The 18,347-nt window shown below is 42.5% G+C and overlaps 1 protein-coding gene across 2 annotated transcripts; it reads left to right on the plus strand.

Annotated features, from left to right (window-relative positions):
• The first annotated feature begins 3,056 nt into the window (after positions 1–3,056).
• Positions 3,057–17,386, plus strand: slc7a2 (solute carrier family 7 member 2). 2 transcript variants are annotated; one of them, XM_074674803.1, is made up of 12 exons: positions 3,057–3,325; positions 4,622–5,002; positions 5,075–5,230; positions 7,467–7,632; positions 7,705–7,841; positions 7,927–8,149; positions 10,110–10,249; positions 12,499–12,601; positions 13,056–13,267; positions 13,343–13,509; positions 13,608–13,716; positions 15,810–17,386. In XM_074674803.1, exons 2-12 carry the CDS (start codon positions 4,633–4,635, stop codon positions 15,977–15,979), a joined length of 1,953 nt encoding a protein of 650 aa, XP_074530904.1. In that variant the 5' UTR covers positions 3,057–3,325; positions 4,622–4,632; the 3' UTR covers positions 15,980–17,386. The 2 variants fall into 2 exon arrangements, with proteins under 2 accessions (XP_074530904.1, XP_074530905.1); XM_074674804.1 differs by having other exon boundaries at positions 4,625–5,002.
• The last annotated feature ends 961 nt before the right edge of the window (positions 17,387–18,347 follow it).

The following is an 18,347-nucleotide window of genomic DNA, read 5'->3' on the forward strand; positions in this document are numbered from 1 at the left end:
ACAGAGAGGCTCAGTGTCATTCCCATGTAGTTTTTTCTTTACATTAGGCTTGAAATAGCCCATGTGTCCCTTTAAGCTGTAGCCTATTTGCTCTACAGTGCTCTGAGAGCAAAATCATAAATGAAATATTGACCCAGCGGGCCAAGATGTTGAGGGATGCTCCACAAAGTAGGCCAGCAGACAGTCCAGAATATTATTCTAAGATTTATTGTGTACAACTCTGTCAGGAAGCATAAAATATGAAGTGTTTGCTTAACTGATTGTTGCACTGCTAAGCAGAGCATGAAACTATTTTTGAGAACTCTCCAGTGTACTGATGGATCCCACAGGATTAATTTAAGATGCATGGGCCAACACGTTTCTTCATCTGCATTCTTTACATTAGACTGTTATGATTCGTCAGTGTTATTTGAAATCTCCATAGTTTATGCTGAATTTTCCTCTGTGGCATACTGCACATGAGTGAGCAGAAGAGCCATCTGTTGCAGGCTAGTAGACAGTAAAAACAATAAAAGTAGTTAGTGAATCTAAGCGGAAGTGATTAACTTACTGATGCCTGGGAGCTCTGCTGTATACTCTGCCTTACAGAGCTACATTCATCTATTAGGTATTAAAAAACAAAAAAACAAACAAACAAAACAAAACAAAACAAAACAAAAAAACAGTCCAATTCTTAAACTGTACAAAGCAGAATCAGGTAATTTGCTGTCACCATCATAGTATATGCAAAAGGATCAAAACAATCCACCTTAGATGAATGAACTAATATTTGTTTTAGTTTGATGTCTGGTAAATTACAGAAAAGCAGCAATCAAACATGAAATGAGCATTACAAGGCAGAGGGTTGACTTTAAAGCAACTATTCATTCAGGGTTAAAAACCTGTGCTACCATGCAGCCTTTAACACATTTTTGTAAGTCAGTGTATCCGGTGTTGTATCAAAGTCAGCTCAAGACAATCCACATCCTTAAAGATTCTTTGATGAAAATATGATCTGACTTGTGTCCTTATACAAAACATGAGTCATCAGGCATCAAATTTAACAGATTTGTTAATGTTGCCTCAAGCGTTGGATCAAAATATCATCAGCGTTCAATTCCCTGCATACTTCACAGAAATTCATATCCAAATATTTGTCTGGAGTACTTTTCTATGCCATAAAAAGTCATGATTCCTCATTTTAAAATCCAAACAACTGCAGAGGTAAGGGCTGTAAATATAAACTGTGTATGACATACTGTGACCTGCAGGGACAGGAAATCACTTTTAGCAGAAGAGAAAGAGTGAGACTTAACTAAAGATAGATACATCCATACATAATACTTCCTCCAACCTAATAAAAAGAGTATTAAGTCAAACTAAGAACAGGTAATGTCTTCAGGCTTCAGTCTCCAGACTGTTCTTAAAATGTAATATGAAGAGGCTTTGTCCCGCTGCGTTCAATTCAGAATATGAACCATGGCTGGTAATCATCTCCTACACAAATTTCTGACCTACTTCTATACTTTATCTTCACCGTTCTCATTTAGATACACAGGCCCAGATGGAATTCATTACATTTATGCATGTCGATGCAAAAGATTCATCTGTCTTTGATCTTAACTTCACCTAGCTCAGGTCGTGTATTGACTTTTCTCATGTACTTCTAGTAACCGTGGGATCTCTCCTGCCTTGGGTTTCTTCTCTGAGGTGTTTATGAGTCCGCCTTTGCGCTAATTCTTCTCTCTAACGCTCTCTGGAGACACTGGAGTTAACTGGAGCGAGCAGTCCCGCTGCCTGCAAGGCAAACACCACTCAATCTGTTGACCATATCCACCTTTTTGAAGCTGGGTCACTCAGCCATTGGGGGGCAAATGCATTCAATTGGCTTCACAGAATTAGTGCATGTCAACAGTGAGACAGTGTGCCCTTTTCATCCTCTCCATGGTTACACCAGCTACCTGGATGTGAAAAAGTGACACTAGGTAAAAGTTTCTTTTATTTTTGTTTATTGACCCATATTTTAGTGACATATGCATGATGACAGAGGGTAGATGTACAGAGAGTTCATTCTTTTCCACGGAAAACTCATGTCTGTATCCGTGCCCAATCAGAATTTAATTACAGCCCATTTAGAGGATGAATGTGTTGTTTGAGACAAGCCAGAGGAATTAAGTGTCTTGTCTTCAGCCTGCCCACCACCAGGAAATCACTGGCTTTCCAATCAGCATGCAGGTCAGATAATCAGCCCCTGCAGCCAAGGTTTAGTGTGCCAGGGGCCATGATATTTGGCTGCTTGGCTGGTTGGACAAACTCAGAGAGAGCTAGCTGTTTAATGCCACAGAGTCTCTGCTTTGCTGCTTGCAGACCGTGCCTCCAGCTGCCACCTTCCCACTGAGCTCTCAAGCTGGTTTGAGCTGGTCTTGGCACTTTATTGCCTCCACTGCACACTCAACCTGAGCTGTAAGGACATGTTTGGCAGTGTTTTGTGGAAAAATGTGACTTTCTCCCTGTAAAAGAGCTGAAACTTATAACTAACATTGCTGTGGAGGTGCCAGTTGTTTGGTATACCACAGTGAGCTGTGCTATTGATTTTGTAATGTGTATGGGTCTAATAGCTCAGGGAACATTGAGCAATACTTGTCTTCCATTAGGAGGACTTAACCTCACAGTGTAGCGCGTCCACCCTTCATTGACCAATCAGCACCCATGCTTTTAGCAGCACTCCAGTGGGCTGCGCTGGGCAAACACAAGTGTCTGCCTCAATGTTTGTCAACGTCAGTTGCCTAACCATTTATCAGTAGTCAGTATGCATGTGGGCAGCTGGGATCTATTTATCCTGAGTGTGCATTAGAAATCACCAACTCTGACAACAAGACGTTTCATTCTTCTTCGTCCTGCTGTGCCATCCTAATGGTGCAGTGTTGTTTCCACAGTTTAACTCCCCCAAAACTCAAGCAGGGAGGTGAAGTCCCCCCTCCTCAGTTCCCTAGGGTTGCCTCCTCCCTCTGGTCTCCCTGTTCCAGGGACGTCACTCCCCTGGCTGTGGCGGGACTGGGAGTCAGAGGGGTGAGGCAGGGGCAGATCCTATGAAGAAACTCTGGGGACAGAGGGAGGCGTGAATGCACTGCTGCGCTGAGTACAGGCCAGCACATGATTGAGAGCTGAGCAGAGAGCTGCAGCCACTTCTTCATGGGATCAGTGGATGTAATTTGACTTTTACCTGTGCTTCTCGTGCAGCTGGTCTGCTGCACTCTGCAGAACAGTGTGGAAGGAAACACACCGACCTTACGAACAGCGTTTGCTTTCCTGTGTTCATACTCAGTGTAGTTCAGAGTGTCAACAGGTGAGTGCAAATCTTTAATGAAGGAGTAAAAATGAGGTGTTTGCTACATGTGACTGTGTTTTAAATGACTGATGCTATGTTTGCAGCTGGACGAGTTGTTTCTAAAATAATCCAAGGAGTTCATGTCAAGACATGACCTGTTAATCCAGCTGTACAAGGTTAATAAAAAAACACTGACATGTAAAAAATAGTGTCGCTGCTTCAGAATGACAGCTGATTTTATGGTAGTTTCCAGAAAGAAACATTTTTATTTTTCATACTTTGCTTTACTTTTCATCCACTGTATGCACTTGAAATGATGTAATGCAGCCCATATTGTAATGCTAATGAGCTGTCACATCCAAAGCTCATTTCTTTTGGTCTACACTTGAATAGAGATCAATGCATATCTGAATGGTCGTCAGCGTTAATTTACGGTGAAGACAATCACAGAGCTGGTTCAAAGAAGCAGGCTTAACTTCAAAAGCAAGTGAAGAAACTTTCCATCAGGCATATTTCATTCCTCTTTTGTCAATATGTATCCATGCAAATATGTTAGACAGGGGCCTCAGAAACCCTGCTAATGAAAAGAGGCGTTTTTAGGTACAATGAAAACAAAGAAGACCCTGCAGTTTGTCTTTTTACGTCCTTTTTATGTAATCAGCATGTGTGGAATGTCTTCATTGTGTTACGGTGGTGCATTGATGGTCCCCTTGTGAATGCAGCTCTTTGAGTACTCAGACAATAGATTTTAATGGGACGCTACTGTATGAACTCTACCACGCTATAGGACTTGGCAGCCTTCCTAGTATGCATGTCAGAGTTTGTTGGGTGAAGACCCGTCTCAACAACCCTAACCCACCTTTGTGTCATCCTCATATGTTATGCAACTGACATTTCAGCATTTTTTCTTAAAGAGAACATGCTCCAGGAAAATGTGAAACAGGTGGGGTGAGAGCAAACTCTGCTTTCAGACTCAGTCTTTGTCTTTCTAACTCCTGCAGCTCCACTGAGAGTTAAAAAGTACAAATTACACAATTCTAGGTAAAGGAGCGGTAAAATTGATTGGGTGGGGTTTTCTAGTAAGTAACTCTGATAAGTATTTCTCCTTTGGCTTTCTGTGTGTGTGTCTTCACCTAAGAGGCTCTCATGCTGCTCACACTCAAACTTGTTCCCTATGACAGTTTGATTGATCCCATCACTCATACCGCAGGGATGTCCTGAGGGTTTGTCAAAGTCAACATAAATCCTGCTCTTTTTCACACAGTAAAACCACAGCTTCAGGATTGTTTCATTCTTCTCTTCTTCTTCCATCAGCAGGTGTCAACATGTTGGAGCAGGCTCTATCTTTTGGCCGCTCCTTGGTGCGCAGGAAAGTGGTCGACCTGAGCACCCTGGAGGACTCAAAGCTGTGCCGCTGCCTGGGAACTCTGGACCTCATTGCCCTTGGAGTGGGCAGCACTCTGGGTGCTGGTGTCTATGTCTTGGCTGGTGAGGTGGCAAAGGGAGACTCAGGCCCCAGCATCGTCATCTCCTTCCTGATCGCTGCCCTGGCCTCTGTCATGGCCGGTCTGTGCTATGCTGAGTTTGGTGCACGCGTGCCAAAGACTGGCTCTGCTTATCTTTACAGCTATGTGACAGTAGGAGAGATCTGGGCCTTCATCACTGGCTGGAACCTCATCCTCTCCTATGTCATCGGTGAGTTCAGGAAAAACTTAGCGTTATCATTCAGAGAGGAAAACTGAGGGTCTGTTCTTTGCTCTCTTACAGGGACCTCCTCTGTTGCCAGAGCTTGGAGTGGCACATTTGATGAAATGATTGGAGGACACATTGAGGTTTTCTGTAAGACGTACTTCAGCATGAACTCTCCAGGCTTGGCTCAATACCCTGACTTCTTCGCTGTCTGTCTGATCCTGCTGCTCTCTGGTAAGGCATCATGAAATACACGACGTTTCAGAGAAAGAACAGAAATGAAGAAAGATTTTGTAAGAGTTAGGGCCAGTCGGATCTAATCCAGGCGAGTCAAGCTTAATCGAGAACGACAATGTGAGTCCACAGGGAGCCCCCTTCATTTCATGAACTCCCTGATCACCCTGTGATTTCCAGCAGCACCCTGCTTCTCTTTCCCACAGTCATATCATAAAATCTGAGAACTTTCCAGAACAAGCATACTTGCTTTACAACCCCTCATGCTCAGAGTTTAGTATCTACTGTCCATGTTGGTCATTTGAAGAGTGCTTCATATGAATTTCTTGTGGTCATTTTGACCATGGTTCATGCTTTCATAACTGGACATGTTTTGGTTCAATTCCAGGTTCATGGCCCTCAGGCTGGAGACGTGTCATGTGTTTAATCCACTGGTCTGCCAGTGCAATGATGAGATTACAGAAATGTGACCCATGCACAGTCCTCCAGAGTTTAGTTTTCAAGGATCTTAGATCTCAGAAGAATTCAACAGTTTTTCCTTATTTGAATTTGGTCTGAATTTGTCCATGTTACAAAAAATTACATGTTTGGATATTTTCCACCAGGTATTTACATTTTTAACGCTTCAAATGAAAATCTCAATTTACCCCAAACTCATCTATCAATCTTCATTTTGTTGGAAATGAGGTGAGGTGTATGACATACATCCATCCATCCATTTTCTATACCGCTTATCCTGTTTAGGGTCGCGGGTGGCTGGAGCCTATCCCAGCAATCATTGGGCGAGAGGCAGGGTACACCCTGGACTGGTCGCCAGTCAATCGCAGGGCTGACACATAGACAGACAACCATGCACGCACACACTCACACCTAGGGACAATTTGGTGTGACCAATTAACCTGGTAAGCATGTTTTTGGACTGTGGGAGGAAGCCGGAGTACCCGGAGAGAACCCACGCATGCACGGGGAGAACATGCAAACTCCACACAGAAAGACCCACCGGCCGAGGTGGGGATTTGAACCGGTGACCTTCTTGCTGTGAGGCTGCAGCGCTAACCGTTGCACCACCGTGCAGCCCCTATGACATACATCTAAGTGTTAATTCTACGGTTTTCCCACACTGCCTTGCAGGGTACCTTTAACTGGGTGCTCAGTAATCTTCCCACACTGCTATCCTGGCAGGGTACTATTCCACACTGCCTTACAGGGTACATTTAACCGTGCACTAAGTCATGTTCCCACACATTCTATCCTGACAGGGTACCTTTTACTGTGCAATCAATAAGTTTCCCACACTGCAATCCTGACAGGGTACCTCACAGATAGTTTGTCACTCAAAATGATGTCTTAGCTCTAAATTTCTCAAATACTTAAATTACTTCTTGTTGGAGATGTGATGCTATCAATCTGACCAAAATACCTTGAAATTATTAATCTGACTCCATTCTCCTCTCACCTCTTTCCGCGCAGTTTGTTGATGGGGAAGGATCAGGAGACATCCTGGTTCTCAGTTGAACACAAATTTATTAACAATAGGTCAAGAATATGCATTTACAGAGATCTCTGGTGCAGCCTCATTTCCCTGTTCCCTACATGTTGCAGAGACAGTTCATGAGACTGACCCTGACTCTCTCTCTCAGCACCAATATATAGTCACTAACAGAGTCGCTCTAAGGAATGTAGGTTGAGTCGTCTTCTTATTGGCTCTCCAGGTGTTGTCCCCCTCTGATTGGCTGCTGGCCGTCTTCTGGCTCTGTCTGTGACTGGCATTCATCAAGTGGGTGATCAGCCCCCCTTCACTTATCTGTAGAGAAACTGTTAGACACACATCTCTCCCTTCCTGCTTTAATTATTTACCTTTGTCACTTTGACTAAAACACCTTGACTCTAAAAAAGTAATTTCTGACTTGCGTTATTATTATTAGTGTTACACAGTTACTTCTTTTTATTATTGGGTATAAACATTAACTTCACTTGTGGTCACTCTCTACTCTGGGTGCTCCATAAAATCCCAGGAATCCCCTGCCCCCCTCAAGTGTCCTGCAATACATACCAACAACAATGAGCACATGTGTACAACCAAGTTGGAAAAAGCACATCTGTATAGTGTTGTTAATAAAAAACATGTTTACATAGGCTATATATTCTTTCAATTTATGTATTTATATTTTGAGCAGTTCAGTTTAATGTTGCTCACCTGGAAGTCTTGTACGATTGTTCTTCTCTCTCAACGCAGGACTCCTCTCGTTTGGCGTGAAGGAGTCTGCCTGGGTCAACAAAGTCTTCACTTCCATCAACGTGCTGGTCCTCTTGTTTGTCATAATCTCTGGGTTTGTCAAAGGAGACTTATTCAACTGGCAGATATCAGAAGAATCCCTCATTAATGTTACCATCGTTACAAGGTCAGTGATTCATTTGTGAGCGGGCACGTATATTTGTGTTTCTAGATCTTTCTGACAGTTTTGATGTTTCAGGAATCTTTCAGCGACAGCGAACGTGAGCAGTGATTATGGAGTTGGAGGTTTTATGCCCTATGGCTTCAGTGGCACCTTAGCTGGAGCTGCCACCTGCTTTTACGCCTTTGTGGGGTTTGACTGCATTGCAACCACAGGTAAGCTGCTTTGAGAGGAGGGATGATAGAAGTCCGTAAAAGCGAGATGTGAAGGTATTGATGTGTATGTTTGTGCGTGGGACAGGCGAGGAGGTGAAGAACCCTCAGAGAGCCATTCCCATCGGCATCGTGGTGTCCCTGACGGTGTGTTTCCTGGCATACTTTGGCGTGTCAGCTGCGCTCACGCTCATGATGCCTTACTACCTGCTGGATGAGAAGAGCCCTCTGCCCATGGCCTTTGAATATGTGGGCTGGGGTCCTGCTAAGTATGTGGTGGCTGCAGGGTCACTATGCGCGCTCTCTACCAGGTAAACATTGAGTTCAAGTTCAAATCATTAAAAATCATACAGTGAAAAAAGCACTGAGACATGACAGTAACTGTGTTTAAGTTTCACCCATGTGTTTACTGTAAGTTGGTGATAATGGTGAATTAGATCTGGCCAAACATTTGAGCATATATCTGTGTCAGCGTCTTGTCACAGGATTGATTCTTTTTTCTTCTGTTATGCAGTGGGCACAGTGTTTAACTCTCTCTATTTTTAAATACCTGCATGCTTTGAAATATTCTAAATATATTTAAAATATACTAAAGTTGGTGGCCAAGCTTTTCTCAAATCATTGTACTGATGTGACCTTAGTATGTCTTTCCTTCCTGAAGGTTTGCCTCATCAGTCACCCTTCTGTTTTTCTATCAAGAAAAGCTGCTGAGTGTCAGTCATCAGCATATCCCATGATCTGCCCTCATGAGCAGAATTCCAGATTTTAACTGGAGACAATTATATTTTGATTGCTTTGGGGTCCACCCTTCTTCAGCTGGTTTTGATTATCACTAAAAGAAATGAAAATTCTCCAACACATTCTCTGATCACTCAAGGGCTTGTTTTAAATCCAACCATAAAGGTAGGGTCTGCAGGAATTTTTCGCTACTTGTTTGTAAACTCAACATTCAAACTGGGCTCGTCCTCCTTGGGTCAGTGCCAGCAGCAGCACACACCCACTGCCTCAGACTGTGACTACAAGAACACACTCACCAGCCCAGCAACCACCAGCAGCATCACATTTCTATGTGGGGGAGATTCAAGAGCTGTGCACCTGATTTAGCATGTTAGCGTAAGCTAATCATAGGTATTTGACACACACCTGGTTAGCACAAAGCTAACTTGCGTCTCTCTTCATCCTGTGCTGCTCTCTAGGGCCTGAAAGTGAGTGAAACTCAACCCAAGCTCGTTAAAGAGCTAGATCTGTTGCCGTTTTCTTTCACTCTAGTTGTGTTTTCCCGAATCTGTGCCACGTCCACAATTGTAGCCGCTCTGGATAGCTTCTTCCACCCTTTACCGTTAACACTTAAGTCACTTGTGCAGTGGGCACACTGTGAGGTAACCATACTCACTCTCTTCTCAGAAACTCCCTAAAACAACCTAGACATCAACATACAGGCAGAGAAGAGGGTTTGAGGCAGACACAGACACTGACACACATGTACAGAGGTCCGTTGGAGACGATTGATCAGGCTTATTCCTGTAAAAATTGATGTTCAATTTTTTTAGGAAAATCCTGCAGACTCTACTTTTAAGTCAAACTTAAAACATGAAAAGCTTAAATGAAAATTTTGATTAGAGTTTTGGGTGCCTTACAGCATAAATATTTGAAGAAACTGCAAAAACTAAAATCAAGGCAAGTATTTGTCTTATTTTTTAGTAAAAAATTCTTAATGTAAACCAAATTCCTTTTGAAAAGTCCAGAAAAATATCTTGTTTCAAGAGAAAAAAAAGACAAAAATGACGTCAGAATTGCTGCAAAGGGTAAAAAAAAATCTCCCAGTGGGGTAAGAAAAATGTAAAACTTTATTTGTATTTCAAGGAACTTTGCAAGTGCATTTTTATTGCACTGTTGGCAGATTTTTTTTATTCTCTATGCTGGTTTTTCCCCTCTTTCCTGAAATAGGATTTTTTTTTGATTATCAGGTTAATGTGGCTCAGACTAAGTTTAATAAAAATTTTAATTCTTAAACTAAAAATAAGACTTGAATGCTTGCTTTTATTCAACTTTTGCAGCATCTTCAAGAGCAGCCACTGCCCACTGTATTCAACCTAGATTGATGCTCAGTTTTAAAGTGCATGATCTAAGATTTTACAATGAAAAAAGCACCTACAGGAAGGAAAGACGGTGATAATTGAAGGAAGTGATTGTGAGTGTAATCATGTGGTTGTGTGTTTTCGGGGCTTTGACTAACGTGTTGGTCTTGCATGTCTCTGCTGTCTCATGCAGTCTGCTGGGCTCCATTTTCCCCATGCCTCGTGTAATCTATGCTATGGCAGAGGATGGGGTGCTTTTCAAAGCCTTAGCACGAATCAATCCTAAGACGAAGACCCCACTTATTGCCACTATGACCTCCGGTGTAGTCGCAGGTGAGAGCCGGGGAGAGTGGAGTGAGATCACTCCTGCTAATCCTTCTCCACCAATCAACTGTGAAAGACTCAGACTAACATGCACATAATCTGGTTCCTCTGAACCTGAATGTGATCCACCTTTAATCACTCTGTAGATCACAGTTTTCCATCTGAAGAGGTTTTCCCTCCAAACACACAAGACGTTCTTTCACAGTTGTGCAGGTGTCATGTTTTCTTTCCCAGAATGCCCTCAGCGTAACCATGAACCCTCTTCTTCCTAGCCTGTTGGGCTCCATGTTCCCTCTGCCACGTATTCTCTTTGCCATGGCGCGAGATGGCATTCTGTTCAAATTTATGTCCAAAGTGAGTAAGCGCCAGTCGCCTGTGGCTGCCACCATGGCGGCAGGTACCACCGCGGGTAAGCTCCTGAGACCAGGACTCGCCTCTCATGGGGTTGTAACGTGGACTTGTTTGGGAATGCTCATGGTGTGGTGGTGGTGGTGACTGCATGTTAACGGGGTGATGGCGTTTCCTGAAGCATGTGAAAACATAAAGCTGATCAGTTTATGGGACTTTTCTGACTTTTTTTTTTGCTTTGTTTTGTTTTACAAGTGTTCGCCACCAGTCCTTTTTTTATAACAAGTTTCAAAAACCAAACACAGCGAGTTAACTACTTACACTCTTATCTGGTTGTGTGTCTCCACCTTTGGCAGCAATAGACTGAAAACCAGTGGTGTCACAGACATTTTAAGGGCAGGGACAAAAAAAAGGAAAAAAAAAAAAAACCCAACATGTACAGCATACGGGCAATTTTTTTTGTATTTTAGTGTGTTTTGCCAACCAGTAATAAACTTTAGCACAAGTTTTTCAACACTTGTGACACCAGGAGGAGGCACCACCTGGTTATGTGAAAATTACACAACATCAAACTTGGGCTGATAATTTGCTTATTCTAGCACAGAGACTGAATAAAAGAGGTAGAAACCATCAAGGCTTTAATAAATGAAAAGAAATTTTAATTTTGGAAACTTTAGAACTGTTTTTTTGCACTTTTTGAAAAGTCATACGAATATTGACAATGGCAAAAAGAAAACTAATATGGTTAACCAGGGCTTATATTCTGTGTGTTCTTGCCTGGAGCACTGCCTGATGCCAGGTGCATGTCTCATTGACAGCCAAGAAAGCAATAAGAGTAACCTCTTAAATTTTCTTTTATTTAATTGTGCATAAAGAGTTTTTAGAGTTACAGAAAGCCTGTACTTTCAGTCAAAGACTGTAGTAAATAGCAAATGTAAAAACACTCTTTAAATTGTGGAGAATGGTCACTACACACAAGAGCATCAATAAACCAGGATAGTGCTGGATAAAACTTAGGTATTCTGCAACTACTTTTTTTAAAAGTTGCTTTTGGAAGTACCATACTTTTCAGAGACATTTACTTTACAGTTGATGATTGTGAAGACTTCATCTTGATGTTTAATGCTGACCTGTGTGAGTCAGAACTCAGTAGAACCTGTTTGTTGGGGTTTAAGTTGCACAGATTGTAATCCTGCATGCTGGTCCCCACTGAAGCAGAATTAAAGCGTTTATTTTGAGAGCTATAGCTTTGAGCTATAAATCACTTTTTTCAGCCTGCCCATGAATCAGTCTGGATTAGATGATTTATTTTCAATCAAATCTTAATCTCTTAAATTGCTAAATAATTGTGATATTCTGGGGAAAGCTGTGGTGATCCCACCATGTGAGAAATGTCTCCTCTCAAAGCTTTCCGAGCTTCAGCACCTGGTCTGACTCTGCTCGCTGTGTGCAGGCTCCTCGATGAAGTCACAGACAGACGGTGTACTGAGCAGAGCAGGAAGCCTCCTTTGTTATTCTTGTTTTAATGTGATGCTGTGAGGAGCAGTGAATGTGGTGGTGCTCTGTGTTTGAACTTCACCGCTGTGATCAGCTCCATACTAGAGGCTGGTGCTGAGACACATGTGAGAAACCCCACAGTTTGTCTTACATCAAACAACACTCGGTGTGGAGATGATTGCAGCTGTTGGCCCGGGGAAACATTTTGATCTTTTCTTTCTTTTGTACTGTGAAAACGTGCTGCATGAATGAAATTTGCATCTGGTGATGTTATGTTATTATTTTGGATGTTTTGTACAAAAGCTGTTCAATTCATAGCTGCTTTAACTTGTATGATGCACTTCTGAGTTTTGATGAATGTTTTTTCAAGATGAAGTTTTTGTAGTAACAGTTTTTTCTTTCGCTGAACGCAGCCATCATGGCCTTCCTGTTTGACCTCAAAGCGCTGGTGGACATGATGTCCATTGGGACCCTGCTGGCCTACTCTCTGGTTGCTGTGTGCGTGCTCATTCTCAGGTGTGTACTTGTACAAATCCCAATCTTGTTTGTGGAGCTGCTCCCTTAAAAAACCCTCTCCACAGGTATGGTGAGTATGTGGTGCAGCCCACGCCTTGTGTTATTGCATCACAGCGGTGATGTAAGGCCTGTGAATGCTCCTATTGTACGAATGTGAAGTGGCTGCTTGAGTGAAAGATGTTGACTTAAGTTTTTGTGTTCTTGCTAAACTGTGTACACCTCTGCTGTTTGCACTCAGGTGTCCCTGCTCCACAGAGGCAGTAAACACAGAAGCAGTGTTTGGTTTGAGCCGGATTTAAAATGCATTAAAAACAAACACATTAGATGTTTCACCACGAGAGGTGGATCGTTCAGAGCTGAAAGTCTAAATATTTGAACAAGGAGCAGCTGTTTGTGTGTTTGGGCTCTAACCTTCAGTAAAATGTAACCTTTAATCCATTCTCCTTTCCTCCAGATATCAGCCTGATGGAGCTCTGCAGCAGCGATCAGGCCCCGGAGAGAAGGACTTCCTGTCCTCTGAGGAGCCAGAGTCTGAGCTGACGGAGTCAGAGTCTCACCTTCACATGTTAAAGGGTGGCAGCTCCACCCTTCAGGCTGTTCTCCACCCTCCTCCCTGCCCCTCTGAGGACTCCTCCAGCGTGGTCAACATGAGCATCAGTGTGCTGGGTGAGCAGACCAGGCTCATCTTTTCTTTCTGAGTCATCAGAGATGTGATGATTAAATGTGTGTTTCCCCTCACAGTGCTGCTGGTGTGTGTGATCAGCTATCTGACCACGTACCACATCCACTGCATCCTCCACATGGAGGTGTGGATCCTGGCCCTGCTGTCTCTGTTTCTCCTCATGTTCAGCGGCTGCATCTTCATGATCTGCAGACAGCCTCAGACCAGCAAGAGGGTCTCCTTCATGGTGTGTAGCAGCTGGACATGTGGTTGTGTTTGTCTCCACACCAAGGCCGATATGATCACACTGACACCAGTCCTCTGTTTCTGTCTTTCTCTTCTCAGGTTCCCCTCCTGCCTTTTCTGCCCATTCTGAGTATATTTGTCAACATTTACCTCATGGTCCAGCTGAGTGGAGACACATGGATACGTTTCTCTGTGTGGATGGCTGTCGGTGAGTGTCAGCATGTCTGCATTCATGACAATCGTAACATCATAAAGGAATTACATCCCTAAATACATCAGGCCTCTATTAGCATGGCGTTGGATTGAACACCTCTCTCGTGTTTAAGTCTTCAGCTTGATCATATCCTGGTGTTGCATAAAATCTAGAGACAACATGCAACTATTTCTTTTTTATTTCATTTTCTTTTTTTTCTGTCGACGTGGCTGGGGTGAGTGAATTGCTGTGGCAGGTGTCCAGTGAAGGCTTCAAGTTGATAATTTTAGTTTTAATAAGTTAGACTCTTTTCTGGCATTAGGAAAAAAGCAAGTTAGATGTTTACAGTTGTACTTATGCTATAAGTTTTTCTGTTTCACAACTTATTTTCAGTTTCGATTTCTTTATCCAGACAGGACAGAGGATGGAAAAGGAGCTTGTGAAAAATGCCCTGCAAAGACTGAAACCATCTTAGTTTTAGTAAAAATGGTCTGTTAGACATAATATAAGCTACAATCACGTGTTAAGATCAGGAAAGACTATTTCAGGATATTAAAAGAGTAAAGCAATGCCTAAATAACTTGTCAAGAGTAACAACATGTTTAGATAGGGAGAGAAAAAAAATTATCCTCTCTTGTATGAAGAACTTACGTGTATTTTTAGAAACTTAATGAGCACATTTTTCATACTTCATTGCACAACTCTGTTAAGCAATTCAGTTTTCATTTTCACCTTTTAATATTTTATGGTTTGACATTTTTCAAGACTTGAAAGAGAAGTGTGGCTCATATTTATTGTGATATGACATCCATCCATCCATCCATCCATCCATCCATCCATCCATCCATCCATCCATCCATCCATCCATCCATCCATCCATCCATCCATCCATCCATCCATCCATCCATCCATCTTCCATCACATATCCAAGTCTGGGTAACGGGGACAGTTGGGTCAACAGTGATGACCAATAACCTCTGTCTCCACTTCCACCAGCTCCTCTGAGCCAAGGTGTTACTGGTGAGCCCAGAGATATCATGTCCTGGGTCTCCTCCCAGCTGGGCATGCCTCCCCAGGGAGGTGTCAAGGAGGCATATTCACAAGACGCCTGAACCACTTCATCTGTCTCCTCTTGATGAGGAGCACCTGCTCCACTCCGAGCCTCTCCCAGATGATGGGCTCTGAACTCTACCTCTAAGACTGAGCACAGACACCCTGTGGAGAAAGCTCATTTCAGCTGCTTGGATCAGCAATCTTCTTTTTTTGTCACTACCCACAGCCCATAGCCATAGTTGAGGGTTGGACCGTAGATTGAGCCTTGCCTTCTGGCTCAGCTCTCTCTTCACCACAGTGGACCAGGTTAGCATCCACACCACTATCTTGGTCCATTAAGAACCATGGCCTCAGACTTAAAGGTGCTGATCTTCATCCTGGTTGCTTCACACTCAGCTGCAAACTGTCTCAGTGCAAGCTGGAGGTCAGTGTTTGATGAGGCCAACAGGACCACATCATCTGGAAAGAGCAGAGATGGGATCTTAAGACCCCTGAACTTCACTCCCCCATCACTTGTCTGCACCCAGAAATCCTGTCCATAAAAGTAATGAAAAGAGTCAGTGACAAAGGGTAGCTCTGGAGAATTCCTACCCTGACTGGGAATGATTGGACTTACTGGCAATACGAACTTTTGTTTTAAGAACACAGAGATCAGTTAGCCTGTCACAATAGGCCATGACTTCATATTCCCAGAGCACAAGATACCACGAGATACCTCGGGGGACACGGTCAGAAGCCTTTTCCAGATCCACAAAGCGCATGTGGACTGGTTGGGTAAACTCCCATGCCCCCCTGGCAGAGTTGCAAGGGTATAGACCTGATCCTGTGTTCCACGACCAGGATGACTAATATGACATTTCCAACCCAAAATAAGACAGCTGCTCAGACTTCAGCACACACAGCGTGTGTACAACCGCCAAGCCAAACCAGTGCCTCATTCTTTCATACCACAGATAGACAGAAGTATACATTTACTCAAACTCTTTTTAATAGAGCGTTTTCTCAAGCATCAAACTTTTTTGTTTGTTCTTTTCTCACCCATTGTTTCTTCTCAGGCTTCCTGATCTACTTTGGCTACGGCATGTGGCACAGCCTTGAGCGTCAGCGACAACTCCAGAGCACGACAGAAGACAAAAAGAGCAGCTGGGAGCAGCAGACTGGTGTGGATGCAGTTGAGAAGGACCAGGAGCGTTTCATCCATCCAGATAAGACCAGTCAGTGTTAAAATCCACCAGCTCACCCACAGACTCAGTGAGGACACAGGTGCATAATAAAAGCACACAGCAGCTCTGCCTTGGTGCACCTGTCTGCGAGGCACCATCAGTATTTTGTATCATCCGCCTGAAGAGGAGCTGCTCTGTCACTTCTGTGGACCCATGTTGAGATTTCTGGACAGCACAGAGGCAGATTTAAGGACAGGTAACACGCACACTGGAGAGGGACGATCATTTTCCTTTCAGAAAGAAGACGTTTCCTGTCTCATTCTGGTGACCTGTTGTTTTTATTACATGACACACATTCTGTCTCTTATTTTATACATTTGAATCAAACTTTTCAAAGTGATTCTTTAGTTATAACCTTACATACGAGAAGGTATTGAAGGGATATTATGGGATTTGAATCCTCTCATGATGTGCAGGTGTTACGAGTTCTTACACATCTTTAACATGTTTGAGAGAGGACCACCTTTAGGTATATTTTTAAAACATTTAATGCATATTTATATGCATTAATGAGAGTCTGTGATGACTGTATAAAAGAATTATAGAAGTTCTGCCATATTTAGACCCATGTGCGTGTATCAGATAGTTTGTAGGCACTTAACACGTCATGACTCAGCTGATGTCTGAATGTTTCTAGTCTTTATGTAACAGATCGTATCCGTCTTCAGTGAGGAGGTGTCAGTCATGAAAGTCTTATTCATTACAGGTTTTTTTATGTGTGTCAAATCTGTGGACCGTCATGATCCAAATATGAAGAGTGTTATTTGATACAGAACTCAAAATGTGGACTTCTTTTAGTGTCTATCCCTTGTGTCTGATATTTTGTGCTGTTTTCTTAAACATGCTTTGAAACGACTGCATAAAATGAACCTTTTTTTCAGAATGGTCCCTGTTTCCCAACCAGGAGCACAAAGATAAAGCATTAAAAAAAGTCTTTAAAGCCTCACAGTTTAGGTAACCTTGGCAGGTTTACTCCCTGTGCTCAGTGTTGCCAAAAAACTTTTTTTAAAAGAGCTTCTGTGCTAAACGACATGAGGAGTTTGTGCCGTGTGTTCTTTCCTCCAGGGTTTTTCAGGATCATCTCTTTTTGTCATTGACTGTCAGACTCAGTGGGCTGCAGTGTTTAGTTAAAAAAACAGCTTCCTGTCCGGTTTGTCACCTCACACCTAATTATTTACACAATGGGGAGCAAACTTTCTCATCATGTGAGATGTACAGATGTGTACAGGTGTGTACAGGTGTGTACAGGTGTGTAATGACAGTGGAACAAATTCAGTATGGTGTCTCATGTGTGTTTACCACACACTGAACCTGTAAATTAATACTGTAGAGACTTCCTGTCAGGTTGATAAAACAGGAAGAAGTCACCTTTATGTCCTTTCTGATGTTCACTTGTTACTAACTGCCCTGACGGAAACAATAAATGTGTTTTCAGAAAAAAAATGCTTCCATTTAATTTTTTATAACTGTATTATTATTATTATTATTATTATTATTATTATTATTATTATTATTATTATTACCCGCTTGTCATCTGCTTGTATCTGAAAAACCTCAAGACCTCAGATTAATTTGTTAAGGTCAAAGAATTGAAGATGGCTCCACCATGTGGCTGTTAGAGTGAATACACATGGAAGCATTTTTCTTTTTAACAGTACAGACAAGTCAAAATCAATCACACAGTGCAGAAACAGATAAGTTTGAGTGCCACAGTCAATCAAAATACTCATTTAGTCAAACTGATACTGCTGAGTTATGGTCTGTATTGTCAACATGAGGTTTAAGGTCTTTCAGAAAATAAACCTGAGGCATCATTTAAAGAGTTTAGGAGGAACATAAATTCATTATTGTTATTTATGGTAGATAATTTATCATTTTCAGTCAAGATTAACTATTTAATGCTTCTTAGGCATCTGAAAAAAATTAATTATGATATATTTCATTTATGGTGATTTTTAAAACTCAACACATGGCACAGTTGTTTAAATTAATACCAAACAAGAAATGTGAAAATACACATAAATCATACAAAACAAAACAACAATGACTCAGAAAGGTGACTCCGTCCCCCAGGCTCAGTGCTTGGTTCTGTGAGGAGGAGACAGGAGGTTTGTGTGTGAGGAACACAGATCAGGGGAAGGTGTGTGATGGTAGGAGGTCAGTGAGAGGAGGGGCCTGCTGTTGGAGGGCTTTGTGGGTGAGGAGGAGAATTTTAAACACAGTATGGGACAGGGAGGATGGGGAAGATGTTGGAGGAAGGGGGTGACGTGGTCTCAGCAGTTTGTAAGGGACTTTGGATGATGTTACAGTAATCTAAACAGGATGTGATGAATGCATGGATGAGTGGATAAGAATGAAGTTTCAGTGAAC

This window comes from Halichoeres trimaculatus, unplaced genomic scaffold (assembly GCF_033239565.1).
Source record: "Halichoeres trimaculatus isolate MK-OKI-2021-1 unplaced genomic scaffold, fHalTri1.1 fHalTri1_scaffold_7, whole genome shotgun sequence".
Classification (NCBI taxonomy): domain Eukaryota; kingdom Metazoa; phylum Chordata; class Actinopteri; order Labriformes; family Labridae; genus Halichoeres; species Halichoeres trimaculatus.

Excerpts from the sequence above, each read along its gene's own strand:
- slc7a2 (XM_074674803.1), top strand. The coding sequence starts at position 4,633 with ATGTTGGAGCAGGCTCTATCTTTTGGCCGCTCCTTGGTGCGCAGGAAA. Across the intron at positions 5,003-5,074 it reads CATCCTCTCCTATGTCATCG|GGACCTCCTCTGTTGCCAGA; the intron begins GTGAGTTCAGGA and ends GCTCTCTTACAG. Across the intron at positions 7,633-7,704 it reads AATGTTACCATCGTTACAAG|GAATCTTTCAGCGACAGCGA; the intron begins GTCAGTGATTCA and ends TTGATGTTTCAG.